The sequence below is a fragment of the Cucurbita pepo genome, chromosome 11 (genome assembly GCF_057944985.1).
Source record: "Cucurbita pepo subsp. pepo isolate OVF chromosome 11, ASM5794498v1, whole genome shotgun sequence".
NCBI classification, from domain to species: Eukaryota; Viridiplantae; Streptophyta; class Magnoliopsida; order Cucurbitales; family Cucurbitaceae; genus Cucurbita; species Cucurbita pepo.
In genome coordinates, this window is record NC_141808.1 from 15,455,241 (window position 1) to 15,474,444 (window position 19,204).

Sequence of the window (19,204 nt, forward strand, 5' to 3'; positions counted from 1 at the left end):
AGAGACACTGAAGTCAAGAGAGTGAGGATTGGCAATGGTGAACACTTGGAAGCCAAGTGAAAAGGCACAGTAGCTATAACAAGCTATGAAGGTACAAAATTTATTCCAAATGTTTTATTTGTACCTAAAATTGATCAAAATCTGTTAAGCGTTGGTCAATTACTTAATAAAGGCTATAAAGTGTTGTTTGAGAATAAGCAGTGCTTGATAAAAAATGCTAGTGGCAAAGACTTGTTCAACGTCAAAATGAAAGGAAAAAGCTTTGTTCTAAATTCGACGGCCTTTATATCCAGAGCTAGTGCCATTGGGACTTGCCACAAAAGACTTGGGCACTTTCATCATTGAGGTTTGCTTCAGATGTAGTCAAAGAAGCTGGTAGAAGAACTCACTGACATTGATGATGACATGCCTCCTTACCGTGCTTGTAATTTTGGGAAGCAACATAGGCAACCCTTTCCTAAACAAGCATGGAGAGGCTCGAAAAAGCTGCAACTGGTTCATATTGATCTTTGTGGTCCTCAGCGAACATCATCATTAAATGGTAATCTTTATTACATTGCTTTTATTAATGATCTAACAAGAATGTGTTGGATATTCTTGCTGAAGCAAAAGTCAGAAGTTGCGAGTGTATTTTGGAAATTCAAAGCCAGAGTTGAGAATGAAGGTGCAGGCTTGATTCAGACTGTAAGATCAGATAATGGCAAAGAGTACACTTCAAAAACTTTTAACAGATTTTGCGAAGAGGCTGGAATTGAACATCAATTGACAACACCATACACTCCTCAACAGAATGGCGTCAGTGAAAGGAGGAATAGATTCATAAGGGAGATGACGAGATGCATGCTTCATGAGAAGGATCTTCCAAAACGTTTTTGGGGAAAAGCAGCAAACACTATTGTGTGCTTGCAAAATCGAATTTCAACAAAAACTTTGAAGGACCTGACACCATTTGAAGTTTGGTATGGTTACAAACATTCTTTAAAGTTCCTTAGAGTATTGGGGTGTCTTTGCTTCACTTACATTCCAGAGCTCAAGTGTGATAAGCTTGACAAAAAGGCAGAAGCTGGCATTTTTGTTGGGTATAGCATTATATCAAAAGCTTATAGAGTTTTTCAACCACACATGAGTTGTGTTATTGTGAGCCGAGATGTTCATTTTGCTGGAAGTGAGCAATGGAATTGGGAAGAACTGACGAAGGTGAATTAGATTTCTAATGCACCAAACAATTTAATCTTTGGTAGCATGTTAGAAGAGTCTAAAGATGAACGACAAGATGCTTTGGTTGATGATGCACCTGTCCGAGGAGGAGCTTTCAGTGATCGAGAAAAACAAAATTTGGGAGTTGGTTGATCGACCTCTAAACACAAAGATAATTGGAGCAAGATGGGTGTTCAGAAAAAAGCTTGGAGTTCACAACATCTAAACAAGGAGAAGTGTTATAGATCACGTATTTGTTTAGATTGCTATCAGTTAGTATTTAATTAAATCTCCATTAGTAATTAGATTTACTTTTGATTTGATTTGTTTACTGGTTTGTTACCAGATTTTTAGGTAGATTTTCTAAATATCTTTTTGTATTCTCTATATATATAGAGCATTCTTCCTCTTCATAATTTTATCATCTCATCAATCATTCAATCAATCCCTCTTTCACTAACAGTTACAATAACGAATCATTGGTTTAACTGAATAACTAAATAAAATAGACAGACCCTTCTCTTCGTCTTAGGTCGACGGATCTTCTCTATTGAAAGATCCCCTATATGAATAATACACATTCTAGTTCAACGAGCCAAATTCTAATTGTTTTGTTCCGAAGCAAACCACGGGGCGGTTTGTCCTTTTCAGATATTTACGACTAATAAACACTGGATTCTCTTTCGAGTAAGCCATAAAAGGAGAAAGAAGGCTGGAATGCAAGCTCAAAATTAAATTGAGCAACCAAAGCCAACAAAATCTGAATGGATGGAGATTATTACAAATCTTGGAAATATGATTTCCAAGAACAAATATCACCAGTAACCCATATAAAAATTTCTTCAATTTGTCTACCAAATCTCCGAACAAGAAAATAGTTTTTCATACTAAGTTGTGCAAGCTCAAAATTAAATTGAGCGACCAAAGCCAACAAAATCTGAATGGATCAAGATTATCACAAATTTTTAAAATATTATTTTAAGAACGAATAAGCACACTTGCAGTGAGAAACTTATCTTTGATAGTAGATTGCGAGTGTGAGCACGTTTTGTGGTCGATGATGTTAAGTATTTTAGAATACCCCAAATACTACAACTTGCCACTATGATACCACTTGTTGTGCAAAATATTAGAACCTTCAAATGTTGTGATATCAATTGTTCTAACCAAATGCTACAACCAAAATACTTTAATATCCAATTGTTGAAACGGAATGCCACAACCAAAATGTTCTGTTACCCAATTGTTGTAGCCGAAGCGGAAGCAAAATCGACTGCACTCACACACCCATGAACATAAATTAAACAAAGAGACACAAAGATTTACGTGGTTCAAAGAGAGTAAATTCTTCTACATCCACAGGTACAAGTGTATAACCAAAGTGTTTACAAGTCTATCTCTCGCACTTTCACACTACATAGTCTCTCCTATAAAGTTTCTCACCATTGCCTCTACCCAAATACAAAATGACAATGATTTCACATAACTCCACACTTAAAACAATGCTAAGCAAGCCTTTATACAGCATAACAATACTAATTCTCATACATGAACCAAATAATGATTAATAACCTAAATAAATAAAATATTAATCAAAATAGTTATAGAATCCATAACCAAATTAATATTCTTACTTAATCAAAATGGTTATAAATTAAATGAAAGTTAATAACTAAATTAAATAAAATTTATGACAATTTACCACCGTGACCATATAGTACAAGATGCAAGGCCCATCATATATCAATTTCGAATTTCAAATTCTGATCTAAATCTTGTGAATAGAATATTAATTAATCATTGGTTGTAATAATTTTGATGGTTCAAAAAAAAAAAAAAAAAAATCAAACATCATAAAACAAACACTTAATTACTTAAATTATATTTCATAAGTCCATTACTTAGATAAGATCAAACATAGTAATCTATTCACATCGTCCAAACCTCACAAATAATATATACTTATATTAAAGAAAAAATAATAATTGAAAAGATCCTCTGACCTAATTCAACTTTAAAAATATGGAAGCTTAGAAGCACGTTGTTTGTTTTAAAATATTATTAAAACGTTATCAATAACTTAACAAGTAAATTAGTCTTCTAAATCTATTTGATTAACAAATAAATAATTAAATTATGGACTCCTATATGACTAATAGCTACGTATGCCTCCACTTTGTTTTTATTTGAATAGAAAATAAAATAATTTTCATGTGAAATAAAAGTAAAATAATCAATCATTAGATGACGCTAATTATATTTTATTTTAACATTAACATCAAATCAAACTTTTTCATTCATGCCTATAATATTTTATATACTTTCAATTTATTATTTATAATTTAGTTTGCTAATTTTAAAAATAATTTTTTTTTTTCTTGAAGATATTTGGCATCTTGTAATGCCCTATTTTTATTATTTTTTTTAATAAAACTATTTTTAATTGATGTTATAAATTTGGATGGAATTTAATTAAATGAAATCCTTTCTTGCTAGTTTGAATTTAATCATGTTAGTTTGCTAGTTTGAATTTAGTCATCTTAGTTTGAATCGTTAATATATTCGTAATAGTTAATATTTGAAAAATATATTAGTTTTAATATATATATATATATTTTTTATGATTTGATTAATAGTATATTTTATTTTATTGGGAAAATTTAGTTGGTTTATATCTTCCTTATTTACAGGTACTTGTTGGTAGCTTGTATCGTAAACATTGTGAATACCAATAAAGATTGAACCTTGGATCCCAATTCTATTTCTCATTCTTTAACTCTGTATTGTTTTCTTGAGTAATAATATTTTCAAATTTATTCACACTTTTGAGTGGTAGATATTGTGTCAGTTGGTATAAGAGCCAAGTTGGTAACCAAAGGTTTGATATTATTATTCAACGAGATGAAGGGTGGAAGTGCTTCTAATATAGCTATGGAAAAGCTTGTTGGCAATAATTATAATTATTGGGAGTTATGTATGGAAGCTTATCTAGAGGGTCAAGATTTATGGGATTTAATCGAAGGTGATGACACATAAAATTCCAACGGATACTCTACAGAATGCTGAATTAAGCCGAAAATGGAAGATCAAATGTGGAAAAGCTTTATTTACCTTGCAAACTTTGATTAGCAAGGAGTATATTAATCATGTTCGTGATTTAAAGTCACCAAAGTAAGTGTGGGAAACACTTCAAAAGTTGTTCACTAAGAAAAATACAGCTCAATTGGATTTCTGATAATGAATTTATTAGAAGAGTAAGTTGTAACGGCCCAAGCCCACTTCTAGTAGATATTATCCTCTTTGGGCTTTCTCTTTCGAGCTTCTCCTCATGGTTTTTAAAACCGGTCTGCTAGGGAGAGGTTTCCACACCTTTATAAATGGTGTTTCATTCTCCACCCTAACTAAAGTGGGATCTCACAATCCACCCCCTTTAGGGCCCAGCGTCCGTGCTGACAGTCATTCCTTTCTCTAGTGGATGTGGGACTATGAAATGTGTCAAACCTACCTCGTATGCTAGTCTACAAAATCTACAACCTAGAGTTCTGATACCATTTGTAACGGCTCAACTAGCAGATATTGTCATTTTTGAGCAAATGTGTCAAACCTACATCGTATGCTAGTTTACAAAATCTACAACCTAGAGTTCTGATACCATTTGTAACGGCCCAACTAGCAGATATTGTCATCTTTGAGCAAATGTGCCGAACCTACATCGTATGCTAGTCTACAAAATCTACAACCTAGAGCTCTGATACCATTTGTAACGGCCCAATTAGCAGGTATTATCATCTTGGAGCAAATGTGTCAAACCTACTGTTGAAATATCATCACTAGCCCAATAGAGTCAAGCCCAATAATTGTACTAGCCCAATAGAGTCAAGCCCAATTATTGTACGAGCCCAGTATATTTATTTTAGTAGAGATTTTAGGAGAAAGAGATCGAGATATTTTAGGAGAGATTCAGATTTGTTAGGTCTAGATTCAAATCTGGTAGGTCTAGATTTAGATGGGTTAAATATAGATTGTTTAGGCTCAGTATAAATACCCCTCCACCCTACCTAGTTATTCATCCAAGAAATCCAAAAACAATAAAAGAGCAGAAGTATTCTACAGGGTGTCTTGTATTCTCTTCTCGATTGGTCTTAATAAAGAGTGCGAGTGTTTCCCACAGTGAGTTGTGTTCAACATTTGGTATCAGAGCGAGGTGAGTGTAGGTTATCTGATCTCTTGGAATTCTTAGTATGCTCTGTGGTTGCAGCTCTGTCTGATCTTCCACATCAGAAACGATTTCTTGAGATTAGTAGTGAGTTTCTTTTGTATCGTGAGTAGTCTGTGACTCTGCAAGTCTTGTGTTGAAAGAGCTTGTTTGGTATTACTGAGGTATGGCCAACATGATGGGTGATTTCCAAATCGTTGGAGGAATCAAGAAACTCAACAACAACAACTACAACACGTGGGCAACATGCATAATGTCCTATTTACAAGGATAGGATTTTTGGGAGATCGTTGGCGGGTGCGAAACTACGCCGCCAGAGGATGATTCCAACGGCGCCTTGCGTAAATGGAGAATCAAAGCAGGCAAAGCAATGTTTGCCTTGAAGACCACAATCGGAGAAGAGATGTTAGAACATATTTGGGACGACAAGACACCGAAAGAAGCATGGGACACGTTCGTGATGTTGTTCTCAAAGAAGAATGATACGAGGCTACAACTTCTGGAGAATGAGTTGTTGTCAATTTCACAACGTGATATGACGATTGCTCAGTACTTCCACAAGGTCAAATCGATCTGTCGGGAGATTACTGAACTAGACCCAAAGTCCGCTATTGTAGAATCTCGAATGAAGAGGATTATAATCCACGGATTACGACTGGAATATCGAAGCTTCATTACTGCTGTACAAGGATGACCCACTCAACCAACACTTGTAGAGTTCGAAAATTTGTTAGCCAGCCAAGAAGCCATGGCTAAACAAATGGGAGGCTTCACATTGAAGGGTGAAGAAGAAGCACTCTACACGAGTGAAAGTCGGAGCAATAATAGGCCGTCTACCAAACGTGGATACAATGGTGACAAAAGAAGAAGCCACCAAGGAACTTCACAACCCGAGAGAGCTCAGAAGAACGACAACAAGAGTTTCCAAGGAAAGAGATTTGGAGGTATTTGCTATAATTGCAGGAAAAAGGGCCACATGTCTAGAGATTGTTGGTCCAAGAAAAAGTCTGTTGAAAGCAATATGGCAATCTCCAAAAAGGAAGAGGATGAATGGGATGCAGAGGTACTATGTCCAATAGTAGAAGACGAGCAAGCACTCATGGCAATGATGGAAGAGCATATCGGTTACGAGGATGACTGGATCATTGATTCAGGATGCTTAAACCACATGATTAACGATCAAAGCGGTGCAATAGAAGAGGGGTGGCCCTCAGAGAAGGAAGTATTACCAGGCCTTGAGCAAACTGAAGAAATTCTTTTACAGAACACGGGGGAGCAAACTGAAGAAATTCTTTTACAAAACACGGGGGAGCAAACTGAAGAAATTCTTTTACAAAACATAGAGGAGCAAACTGAAGAACTTCTTTTACAGAACACAGAGGAGCAAACTGAAGAGATTCTTCCACAAAAGACGGGGGAAAAAATTGTACACATTTGCTCAAGTGCTGATGTGCCTGAAGGTTCAAGTGACACTAGTGTTGGTGAGCAAGAAGTGACTCAACCAAGCGAGCCTAGTGAAAATAAAATGACACCTCAACAACTCAGACATTCAGAAATAATCCTAAAGGCAAATCCAGAGTATGCCAACGCAGTAGAAGACGAAGTTAATGAGCCGGAGACATATGAAGAAGCATCACAAAACTCAGCTTGGTAGAAAGCAATGGAGGATGAAACTATAGCCCTGGAACAAAATCAGACTTGGGAGTTAGTGCCAAGACCAAGAGATACCAAACTCATCTCTTGCAAGTGGGCTTACGAAATAATGTGTACCCCGAATGGATCAATCGTGAGATACAAAGCTCAGACTATAGATTCAAGGTTCTCTAAAGAATATGGACTAGACTATGATGAAACGTTCAGTACAGTGGCAAAGATCATTATCGTACAAGTTCCTCCAGTACTTACGGTAAATAAAGATTGGAAATTATGGCAGATGGATATGAATAATGCTTTCTTGCATGGAGAGTTAAACAGAGAGTTCTACATGATCCAACCGAAGAAATTCGAAAATGAAGTTGGAGTCATTGATCAATATATGCAAAATCCGAAGAAGGCTCATTTGGATGCGTCTCGACGAACCTTGAGATATGTCAAAGGTACAATCAATTACGATCGTTTATACAAAAGAAGCGAAGACTAGAAGCAAGCTGGATATAGTGATGCTGACTATGCACGAGACCATGATACTTGGAGGCCAACCACTGGGTATGTATTCAAGTTTGGTTCAGGAACAATTTCTTGGTGTAGCAAGAGACAACCAACAGTATCATTATCAACTACAGAAGCAGAGTATAGAGCAGCTCAGGAAAATACATGGTTAAAACTTTTGATGGAAGATTGGCTCCAGAAAATTGAGTATCCAATACCACTTTATTGCGACAACCAATCTGCGATTCGCCTAGCAAAAAATCCGGTGTTTCATGCTAGAACAAAGCATGTGGAGGTGCACTACCATTTCATTAGAGAGAAGGTCCTAAAGGAAGAAATCGAGATGCAGGAGATCAAGACAGATGACCAAGTGGCAGACTTGTTTACAAAAGGGCTGAATACGGGCAAACATGAGAGCTTTAGCTGTCAGCTCAACATGGGCAGCGAATGAGAACTAGTGCTGAGGGGGAGTGTTGAAATATCATCACTAGCCCAATAGAGTCAAGCCCAATTATTGTACGAGCCTAGTATATTTATTTTAGTAGAGATTTTAGGAGAAAGAGATCTAGATATTTTAGGAGAAAGATTCAGATTTGTTAGGTCTAGATTCAAATCTGGTAGGTCTAGATTTAGATTGGTTAAATATAGATTGTTTAGGCTCAGTATAAATACCCCTCCAGCCTACCTAGTTATTCATCCAAGAAATCCAAAAATAATAAAAAAGCAGAAGTATTGTACAGAGTGTCTTGTATTCTCTTCTCGATTGGTCTTAATAAAGAGTGCGAGTGTTTCCCACAGTGAGTTGTGTTCAACACCTACATCGTATGCTAGTCTACAAAATCTACAACCTAGAGCTCTAATACCATTTGTAACGGCCCAACTAGCAGATATTGTCATCTTTGAGCAAATGTGTCAAACCTACATCGTATGCTAGTCTACAGAATCTACAACCTAGAGATTTGATACCATTTGTAACGGCCCAATTAGCAGATATTGTCATCTTTAAACAAATGTGTCAAACCTTCATCATAGGCAAGTCTACAGAATCTAAAACCTAGAGTTCTGATACGATTTGTAATTTTCCAAGCCCACCACAAGACGATATTGTCATTTTGAGTTTTCCCTATCGAGAATCTCCTCAAGGTTTTTGAAACGCGTCCGCCAGGGAGAAGTTTTCACACCCTTCGATATTTAATGGCATGTATGTATTTATGACTTAGTATCGGTATAGAAGTCGGGTGGCTCGTTATACATTTAGAATCATATTTCCTCTCCATTTAGTATATAATATTCTACATTTTTTACCCTTTGATAATATGTTAAGATGGGTAGGAGGATGGTTGTGTTGTGTGGTGTGTCTTGGACGCTACAGTTCGTGGACTTGGTCATTAGCCGAAGTTAGCATTCTCGTGGGAGAAGAACTAAAAAAGCATTTTTCTTCGATCAAATTCGACACTCTTTGTTTACAACCCAACCGACACTGTAATCAATGAGTTTTTGTTTGTTTTCCATTTTGAATTAAGACAGGTCACGAGCATGCATATAATAATATTAATAATATAGTATATTATAATAATATCAATTGTTGATAAGATCACATGTACATAATGGCAATAGAATATAATCTTAGCAAAAAAAAAAACAAGGAAAAGAATGACATAAGAAAATAAATAAATTATTTATTTTTTAAATGGATCTAGCAGCTCAAATCCAACACTAGTAGATGTCGTTCACTTTAGCCCGTTATGTATCGTCGTCAGTTTCACGATTTTAAAATGCGTCTACTAGGGAGAGATTTCTACACATTTATTAGGAATGATTTGTTTCTCTCTCCACTCGATGTGAGATCTCATAAATCACCCTCTTCGTAGGTTAGCATTTTCACTAGGATATGGTTCGATAACTAACTTTGATACTATTTGAAATAATCTCTCTTTCTTTCAGCAAAGTATTAATGAACACGTTTTCAATATGTGGAAAATGAATTTTCTAATACACATATATTAAAATAAAGGTAGGTTTGAAAACGAATTTTCTAATACCCACATATTAAAATAAAGGGTAGGTAATTGTGAAACAAATATTTTTTGAATGTGAATCATTGGACGTGATAATGAGGTTCACGTGGGTTTATTTTTATTTTCATTGAGCTTATCGGGCAGGTGAGAGAGAGAGAGAGAGAGAGAACAGTGTTTTGTTGTGCTATAAATAGAAGAGCAAAATTGATTGATTTCTCACACTCACACCATCTTCTTCAATCTACTACAACTAAGACAAAGAAAAAGAGAGCCAAAATGTTTGGAATTGGAAAGAATATCATAGAGGGAGCTCTGAATACCACCGGAGATCTTGCCGGCTCCGTTATCGGTGCCGGTGGTAACATTGCAGACCGGGTCACCAGCCTTGGTGGCAAGAAGATCAAAGGGAAAGTCATTCTTATGCGAAGCAATGTGTTGGATTTCACTGAGTTCCATTCCTCTGTTCTTGATAGCTTCACTGAGCTGTTGGGCGGCGGCGTTTCTCTTCAGCTCATCAGCGCCACTCATGCTTGTAACATCTCTCTTTCTCTAATCTCTCTCTTTGTTATCTCTATTTGGTGTCCAATTTGTAATGAATGATATCCACAGCAAATGACTCGCGTGGGAAACTTGGGAGCAAGGCGTTTCTAGAGAGGTGGATCACTTCACTCCCACCATTGTTTGCCGGAGAATCAGTGTTCCAAGTCAACTTTACTTGGGAAGATGACTTCGGATTCCCCGGAGCTTTCTTCATCAAAAATGGTCACACAAGTGAGTTCTTCCTCAAGTCCCTCACTCTCGAGGATGTTCCCGGCTTTGGAACCGTCCATTTCGATTGCAACTCCTGGGTTTACCCCTCTGGAAGATACAAGAAGGATCGTATTTTCTTCGCCAATAAGGTAACATTTTACCCTCTCTTCTCTCTCTATTTCGAGCCATTTCTTTATTCCTAATCTATTGATTTCCGTACATAGACATATCTTCCAAGCGAGACACCAAATCCTCTTCGCAAGTATAGAGAAGAAGAACTGTCGACCCTTAGAGGAGATGGAACAGGAGAGCGTAAGGAATGGGATAGAATCTATGACTATGATGTCTACAATGACCTTTCTGACCCCGGTGCCCGTCCCATTCTTGGAGGGAACCAATACCCTTACCCGCGCCGTGGAAGAACCGGGAGACCACGATCTAGAAAGGGTAAGATTAGTAATAATTATTTTGAAATTTTAAATCATACCCTTTTCAAATGTTTTTGAGATTGATTCCTATAAGATTTTTGTACCATAAACATTATGATATATAATAATATAGTTGAATTTAATTTCTTAATTATTTAATTTTTCCAGATTCCAACTACGAGACGAGATTGTCATCAATCTTGGGATTAACCATTTACGTACCTAGAGATGAGAACTTTGGTCACTTGAAGTTGTCAGATTTTCTTGGCTTTGCTTTGAAATCACTTGCTTCAAACGTCCAACCAGAACTTGTAAACCTAATAAACTTAACTCCGGGTGAGTTTGACAAATTCCAAGATGTTCATGATCTTTATGAAGGAGGATTTCCCGTACCAGTGGATGTGTTTAGGAATCTCACTAAGGGTTTCACACCACCCATGTTCCAAGAACTTCTGAGGACGGAAAGTGATCAACGATTTCTCAAATTCTCTCGTCCTCGAGTTGTGAAAGGTAATAGAGATCGAGAGTCATTAGATACTACCTTTTTTTTTTTTTTTTTTTTTTATTAGATAACATGATAGAATAGAGAAATTTTGAATTAACTTTTCGGTATAATATTTGAAAATAGAGGACAAGAACGCATGGCAGACAGACGAAGAATTTGCTAGAGAAATGTTAGCCGGAGTTAACCCTGTAATGATCCGTCGTCTTGAGGTAATCTCGAAGTTCTATTTCTAAGTTCATCTCTACCCACTCAATTTTATTGTCAATAAATAATTTTTCGTTTTAATATTTCTAGGAATTTCCTCCTATGAGCAAGCTTGACCCGGAACTTTATGGAGATCAAAATAGCAAGATAAAAGAAGAAGACATAAAATTCGGGTTAGAAGGACTTTCGGTTGAAGAGGTAATATGTTCTTCTCTTATTTTTCTTTACAATTAATATTGTTGTATAATGCAACTCATGGGTATAATTCTTGAATCCATGCAGGCATTGAATGAGAAGAGATTGTTCATATTGGATCATCACGATGCATTGATGCCATTTCTTAGGAAAATCAATGGAACATCTACCAAAACATACGCCACAAGGACAATACTCCTTTTGAAAGCTGATGGAACTTTGAAGCCGTTGGTGATTGAGCTAAGCTTGCCACACCCTCAAGGCGATCAATTTGGTGCTGTTAGTAAACAATACTTTCCAGCTGAAGAAGGAGTCCAAAAGTCCATATGGCAATTGGCTAAGGCTTATGTGGTTGTAAATGATGCTGGCTACCATCAGCTTATCAGCCATTGGTATGAATTAACTCTTCAAAATAACCTTTCAATGCTACTAATTTGAACGCTCTAATCTTACAAAACTATTGCAGGTTGAATACTCACGCTGTTCAAGAGCCTTTCGTGATTGCAACACATAGACATTTGAGTGTGGTTCATCCCATTCATAAGCTGCTCGTTCCTCATTACAAGGACACTATGTTTATAAATGCATTTGCAAGGCAAGTCCTCGTTAATGGCGATGGATTACTCGAATCCACTCATTTTCAAGCAAAATACGCCATGGAGTTGTCTTCTTACATATACAAGGATTGGAATTTCGTAGAACAAGCATTGCCTGCTGATCTCATCAAGAGGTAAATCACCATTTTAATTTTCTTTGGAGCTATTTTAATCGTACAACAAAGATGGTACATCTGTTAGGAATCACGACCCTCCATAATAGTATGATATTGTCCACTTTGAGAATAAGCTAGGGTGGCTTTACTTTTGGTTTTCACAAAAGACCTCATACCAATGGAGATGTATTCCTTCCTTAATTAGCCGATGTTGACTCCTCATCCAACGATCTTTAACATCATTCTTTCCCTTGATTTTTGTAGAGGTGTGGCGGTTCAGGATGCAAGTTCCCCACATGGACTTCGGTTACTAATAGAGGATTATCCATTTGCTGTCGATGGACTTGAGATTTGGTCGATAATCAAAACATGGGTCGCAAACTATTGCTCTCTTTACTACAAAGACGATGAGGCGATTCAAAACGATGTCGAACTCCAATCATGGTGGAAGGAAGCACGAGAAAAAGGTCACGCCGATAAGAAGAACGAAGCATGGTGGCCGAAGATGCAATCCATTAATGATCTAGTTGAAAGTTGTACCATCATCATATGGATTTCTTCAGCTCTCCATGCAGCCGTCAACTTTGGACAATACCCTTACGGAGGCTACATTCCCAATAGACCAACTATAAGCCGCCGGTTCATGCCGGAAGTGGGAAGTTCTGAGTACAAAGAGCTTGAATCAAAGCCTGAGAAGGCTTTCCTTAGAACCATCAATTCACAACTTCAAACACTTCTTGGTGTTTCGCTTATTGAAATCTTGTCAAGGCATGCTTCCGATGAAGTTTATCTTGGGCAGAGAGCTAGCATTGAGTGGACATCGGACAAAGCCGCATTAGATGCCTTTGAGAACTTCGGGAAACAAGTATTTGAAGTTGAGAATAGAATCATGGAAAGGAATAGAGATGTCAACCTCAAAAATCGAAGTGGGCCTGTTAATATGCCATACACTTTGCTTCTTCCATCTAGTACCGAAGGGCTCACCGGTAGAGGCATTCCAAACAGCATCTCTATTTGATTTGAAGGCTCCTTTGAACGTATGGCGGGGTTCTAAAGCTATTGCCTTGTTTTCTATTGCCTGTTCTTAAACAAGCTACTTTTATTGCTACGCATGATATAAGTCAATAAAAGTGTGTTCTTAAGTAGCTTTGTTCTTTGATTCTCTGTATTTTATATATTAATGAATAAAAGTGATGCTTTTCTTGTTTACCATTCTTGCGCTGTACTTTGATGAATTGTTGAATAATAAGAATATTTCATAAAATTTTAAAACGCTTATGTTTAGGGAGAGGTTTTCACACTCTTGTAAAAAAAAAATGTTTAGTTCCACACTCCCATCGATTCACTCTGATTGGTGGATCTGTTTGCTAGCGTTCAACTTTGCAGTCTATTATTGCACTGTCTACCGTTGAAGCAAAGTATATGACACTCATTATAGCTTTAAAAAAAAATTATTTGGATGCATTGTTTAGTTAATGACTTGGGCATTGCTAAAAAACATGTGAAGGTGTTTTGTGATGGCTAGAGTGATATTTGTTTGTCCAAAAACCAAATCCATCGTGCTCGTACCAAGCATGTTGATATTCAATTTCAATTTGTTCGAGAAATTATCAATGAATGGTCTTACGTGTTTAAATATGAAATACTGAAATTTAGAGAAAACAAAAACAAATACAAAATAATTTAAAACAATGAAATGCAAAACAACCTATTCTAACTTAAGACTAGAAATTCAAATATGAGTCTACCCTATACACGTGCCACAGTCTCTGCTCGCGATGCCGCCGTCCTCCGTACAACTGCGCCTTGCCTTTACCTGAAAAAATGATGTGGCACACGGCCTGAGTATTTCAAAGAATACTCAGTAAGTGGCCCCACTATAGGGGGTCATGCAAATGCAAACACATGCAATCATGATTTAGGGACCTATCTCTAATCATCTTAGGGGTGGCCTCCAGTCTCGGACAAATTGGATGTGTAGTACTTCCCTACACACGACTCACACGTGCGAGTGTGAATCCCCAGGGCGCTCGCACACCCCCTGGACCCTCTGGTCAAACTAATCTGTAGCGACGTCCGGAGGTCAGCGGAACCCCATAATGTCATGCACCTCATGAACACCCTCATCTGTGTGCTTTCGCACCTGTGCGCATATGCGCTCATCATACGGTGCGCGTCCGCACTCATCATCTCTAGGGGAAGTAGCCCTATGCTTATGAACATACAATATGCATGAGGTCCCTCTAAATCCATCATAATGTCTCTTCTGACACAACCCTCTAGTCTCATCTCTTTGTTACTCTAGGTAACACATACTCGTGGATATTTATATTAATATCATTTTCACGCTCTAAGGGTTGTGTCCTATGTCGATCTAACGACATGATGCAATATGGCACTCATCATCATATAACATGCTCAATATGGAATACATCATCATATTAAGGTAAACGTCACGCAATCATCATACTCATCATATTGCCACAAAGTGCATCAAACATATCAAGTACGTCAGTCATTGAAATATATATATATTACGCATATCATCAAGCATCATAACTCACGCATATCATCAAGCATCATAACTCACACATCATCATAACTCATATATCATCATAACTCATATACCGCATCGTACGACATAGTTCATACAACATCATAACTCATACAATTTTTAGCCTATACTATAGTAAGGCCACTTACCTGATTAGCTTATACGGTTGTCACCAATTTATCTTTAATGAAAGTTTGATTTTTTCCTTTGTATCCAAGCCAACCTATAAGAATCCATAACATCAATTTCATGTTTAATTCTCTAACTCCTACAAGGTTCATGTGCTAAACTTCATGCGAGCATTAAAGACTTTATGAGTATTGAATATATATATATATCTTGGTATCTTTTTTTTTTTACTCTATGTATTTACTCTGTAAAATTGTTTCTGTTCACCGAATCTTCTATTTTCCTCCCCACTGTCTCTCTCTTTTCTTTACTGTATTTAATTAGTTAAATATATATAATTTCCTTTCCTTTACCTCTTTCTTTTCTTCTTTTCTGTACTTAATTAAATATATGTATATATATTTTTCTTTACCTCTCTCTCTTTAATTCATTTCAAACCTCTCTCGGTTTAATTCTTTTCCAAACCTCTTGTTTAATTCTTGTTCAATTCTTTTCTTCCCTATTTAATTCTAACAGTTTAGTAAATGAAAGGTTGATCTACTTCTAAATAATGGTACAAAGAAGAAGATCTATGATCTCATTCAAATATCTGACATGATTTCTAACTGCTAATTAACATCTAAATAACTGGGTAATGTAGGTGGAAATCTGATTCTAATTAATTCCATAAATGATTTTGAATTTTTCTTTTCTTTCCTAAAACTACTGTCATTAACCATTTCCAATTTATTTTAATTTTTCCTTGAGTAAAAATGGCTATGCATCCATCCATTATGATTTTCTTCTCTTTCCTAAAAATGATGATTCAATTTAGATGCAATTGACACACCCAATTTTGATTTTCGATCCCATATCCAAAAATCTAAATAATTGAAAGAGAGATCTAAGATAACTTTTCTATTTCGTGCAAAAATAAAAGAAAATGAGATCTAACTTACCGATGACTTTTCTATCTCTTTCCATTCCTATTAGATCTGCCTGAAGTGAAGGTCATCTCCAATTCTTCTCTCCCAAAATCTGTGATCTTTACTATGTTTCTTTCTCCCATTTTTCCCTTCCCAAAATCTGCCATTTTTGTTTTTGTTTCCTTTCTAGTTTTTTTTTTTCAGATCATTTTACAGTTGGAGGGGCTGGGGAGATATTTGGGGAAGGTGGAGAGAGAGTGATAATTTACTTTTATTTTATTTTATTTTATTTTATTTTTTTATAATTATTATTTACTTATTATTATTATCTTTTATTTTATTTTATTTTATTTTTTTTTTTTTTCGGGTCGTTACAAAGGTGGTTGCTAGTTGACTTGGCGGCAGCAAAATTAGTTATTTGCTGGGAGGTTTCTGACAAGGTGGAGATTGTTGAGAATTTTCATGAAGATTTGGTTCATGAATACTTTTCGCTCATTCCTAGTTTGATTCATGAATCTATGAGATTCATTTGGTTCTCATGAATCTATGAGATTCATTTGGTTCATCTATTATATTGGTAAATTCTTTCATATTGGTACATGAATCATCTTGATTCAGGTAATGTATGAGAATTAGTGTTCCTTCCATTTATGCATGAGAATTAGTATTCCTATCCTTTGATTCATGTTTTACTGATTAATGACTTAACTATAATTTGATAGGTTTGAACTACTTGTTCGAATATATATGTAGATAATTAGTGTCAGAAGTGCTATATACAAGTGAAGACAATTATCTCTTGGTAAAAATAGATATTTTGTTCAAAATGAAAGATATAGTCACCGGAGATTGTTGTTTAAAATGGAACAAATTGTATCAATACGGAGATAAGTGGAGGTTACGTTGATTTCAACAATTCGTATAAGAGCCATGATCTAACCGTAACGGTGGTTCGAAGTGAATCCTCAAATTTTGATCAGAAAACTATTGAGCCTCAATGATATGTTTTCGTGTTTGTGTTCAATGAAGAAGAGATTCATGGTTTAAGTAAGGTTTTTTTTTTTTTTTTTTTTTTTTTTTTTTTTTTTTTTAGTGAAATCAAGAGAAAACTCATGAGAGTTTATGTCTAAGAGGATGATAACTTATGTGACACTAGAGTAAAAGAGGAATACATGAATGAACCGAGACCATATTCGAATGAGAGGAATCCTTAGGATAAGATGACTATGAAATCTTTAAATGAAATGGAAGTTACTAGTTGTACCAACAATGTGGACCTTTCTTTTCATTAGCTCAGTTAGAGGAACTCTATAGTTAAGCATGTTTTTTTTGAACAATTCTATGTTTGGTGACCTCTTGAAAATTTTCCTAAGATGCATGTGAGCGAGGAAAAAACATGTTTTAAGAACTGGCGTTGGTCCACACTTAAGAAGCGAAGAGTGGGTAACGTGACTGTTGTGCAAAATATTAGAACCTTCCAATGCTGTGATACCAATTGTTGTACCTAAATGCTAAAACCAAAATACTATGATATCCAATTGTTGCAGCGGAATGCGATTTATGACAATTTCCAACCACCTCCACCTTGTCATAACATCCAGAAGTATATAATTGGTTTGGTTGCAACGAGTCGACATATTACTTCTTCATCCCCAAGTAGATAATTGGTTTGGTTGCCAACCCATCAACATATTACTTCTTCAAGTTGAATGTTGATCAAATCAAAGCACTACCAAAATTTATCAAATTTCCTCATTTCAAAGTGATATAATAACCATTCCTATTCAAAACACAAATCAAATTAAAAAAATCTTAGTTAGGGACATACCTCGCATTATACAAAGATTTCTTCAATCTATATATTAAATGTTGTCCAACTACTCGAAAACCAACCTACTATGTCATATATATTTTTCTTCCAAATCTCCAAAAAAAAAAAAAAAAAAAAAAAAAAAAAAAAGAAGAAGAAGTTGTCCAAGTTCAAAATTACCAATAAAATTCTAATGGATGGAAATTATCACAAATCTTGGAAATATGATTTCGAAGAATCGGTATCACCAATAACCCATACAAAGATTTTTTTTACAGTATACGTACCAAATGTCCAAACAAGAAAACATTTTTTCATACCAAGTTGTGCAAACTCAAAATTAAATTGAACAACCAAAGCCAACAAAATCTGAATGGATGGAGATTATTACAAATCTTGGAAATGTGATTTCCAAGAACAAATATCACTAGTAGTCCATATAAAAATTTCTTCAATCTGTCTACTAAATCTCCCAACAAGAAAATAGTTTTTCATACTTAGTTGTGGATTTTTCCGTTCTAATACTCCATCCGAGAGTTATCAGTATTTATCAAATCTTTTCCTATCTAACGGAATGCTATTGGATCAAATGACAAAGACATTGTTGAGAAAAAGATGGCTTTTCCTAGATGAAATGTTTGTTGCTATCTGTTAATGTTAAAGATCACGTATTTGTTTAGATTGCTGTCAGTTAGTATCTAATTAAATCTCGGTTAAGAGTTAGATTTACTCTTGTTTTGATTTGATTTGATTTGTTTACTGGTTTGTTGCCAGATTTTCTGCAGATTTTTAGGTAGATTTTCTAAATATCTTTTTGTATTCTATATATATATATAGAGAGCATTCTTGCTCTTCATAATTTTATCATCTCCTCAATCATTCAATCAATCCCTCTTTCACTAACAATTGGTATCAGAGCTATCTTCTTAAGGGATCTGTGAGATCAAAATGGGAGGAGAATCCAGTTTTTCCGCTGTTGCACCACCAGTTTACGATGGAGACAATTATCAAATGTGGGCAGTTCGTATGGAGACTTATTTGGAGGCCTTGGATCTTTGGGAAGCAATAGAAGAGGATTACGAGGTCCCTTCGCTTCCAGCAAATTCTACTGTAGCACAAATCAAATTACAGAAGAAAAAGAAGAGAAGGAAATCAAAGGCGAAAGCTTGCCTATTTGCCGCTGTATCTCAAATGATCTTCCTGCAAATAATGTCCCTCAAAACATCAAAGAAAATTTGGGATTATCTCAAGGCTGAATATGAAGGAGATGAGAGGATTCGTGGAATGAAAGTCCTAAATTTGATTAGGGATTTCGAGTTGCAGAAGATGAAGGAGTCGGAGTCGGTGAAAGAGTACTCTGACAGACTTCTCAGCATTGCCAACAAGGTGAGATTGCTTGGTTCTGTTTTAAATGATTCCAGGATCGTTGAAAA

General features: G+C 35.8%; 1 protein-coding gene across 1 annotated transcript; it reads left to right on the forward strand.

The window, feature by feature from the left end:
* The first annotated feature begins 9,800 nt into the window (after positions 1-9,800).
* LOC147790421 (linoleate 9S-lipoxygenase 6-like) lies at positions 9,801-13,582 on the forward strand. The gene is made up of 9 exons (XM_087128398.1): positions 9,801-10,111; positions 10,189-10,478; positions 10,554-10,776; positions 10,926-11,267; positions 11,386-11,471; positions 11,557-11,664; positions 11,749-12,053; positions 12,128-12,391; positions 12,638-13,582. Exons 1-9 carry the CDS (start codon positions 9,856-9,858, stop codon positions 13,389-13,391), a joined length of 2,628 nt encoding a protein of 875 aa, XP_086984524.1. The 5' UTR covers positions 9,801-9,855; the 3' UTR covers positions 13,392-13,582.
* The last annotated feature ends 5,622 nt before the right edge of the window (positions 13,583-19,204 follow it).

Excerpts from the sequence above, each read along its gene's own strand:
- LOC147790421 (XM_087128398.1), top strand. The coding sequence starts at position 9,856 with ATGTTTGGAATTGGAAAGAATATCATAGAGGGAGCTCTGAATACCACC. Across the intron at positions 10,479-10,553 it reads GTATTTTCTTCGCCAATAAG|ACATATCTTCCAAGCGAGAC; the intron begins GTAACATTTTAC and ends TTCCGTACATAG. Across the intron at positions 10,777-10,925 it reads GAGACCACGATCTAGAAAGG|ATTCCAACTACGAGACGAGA; the intron begins GTAAGATTAGTA and ends TAATTTTTCCAG.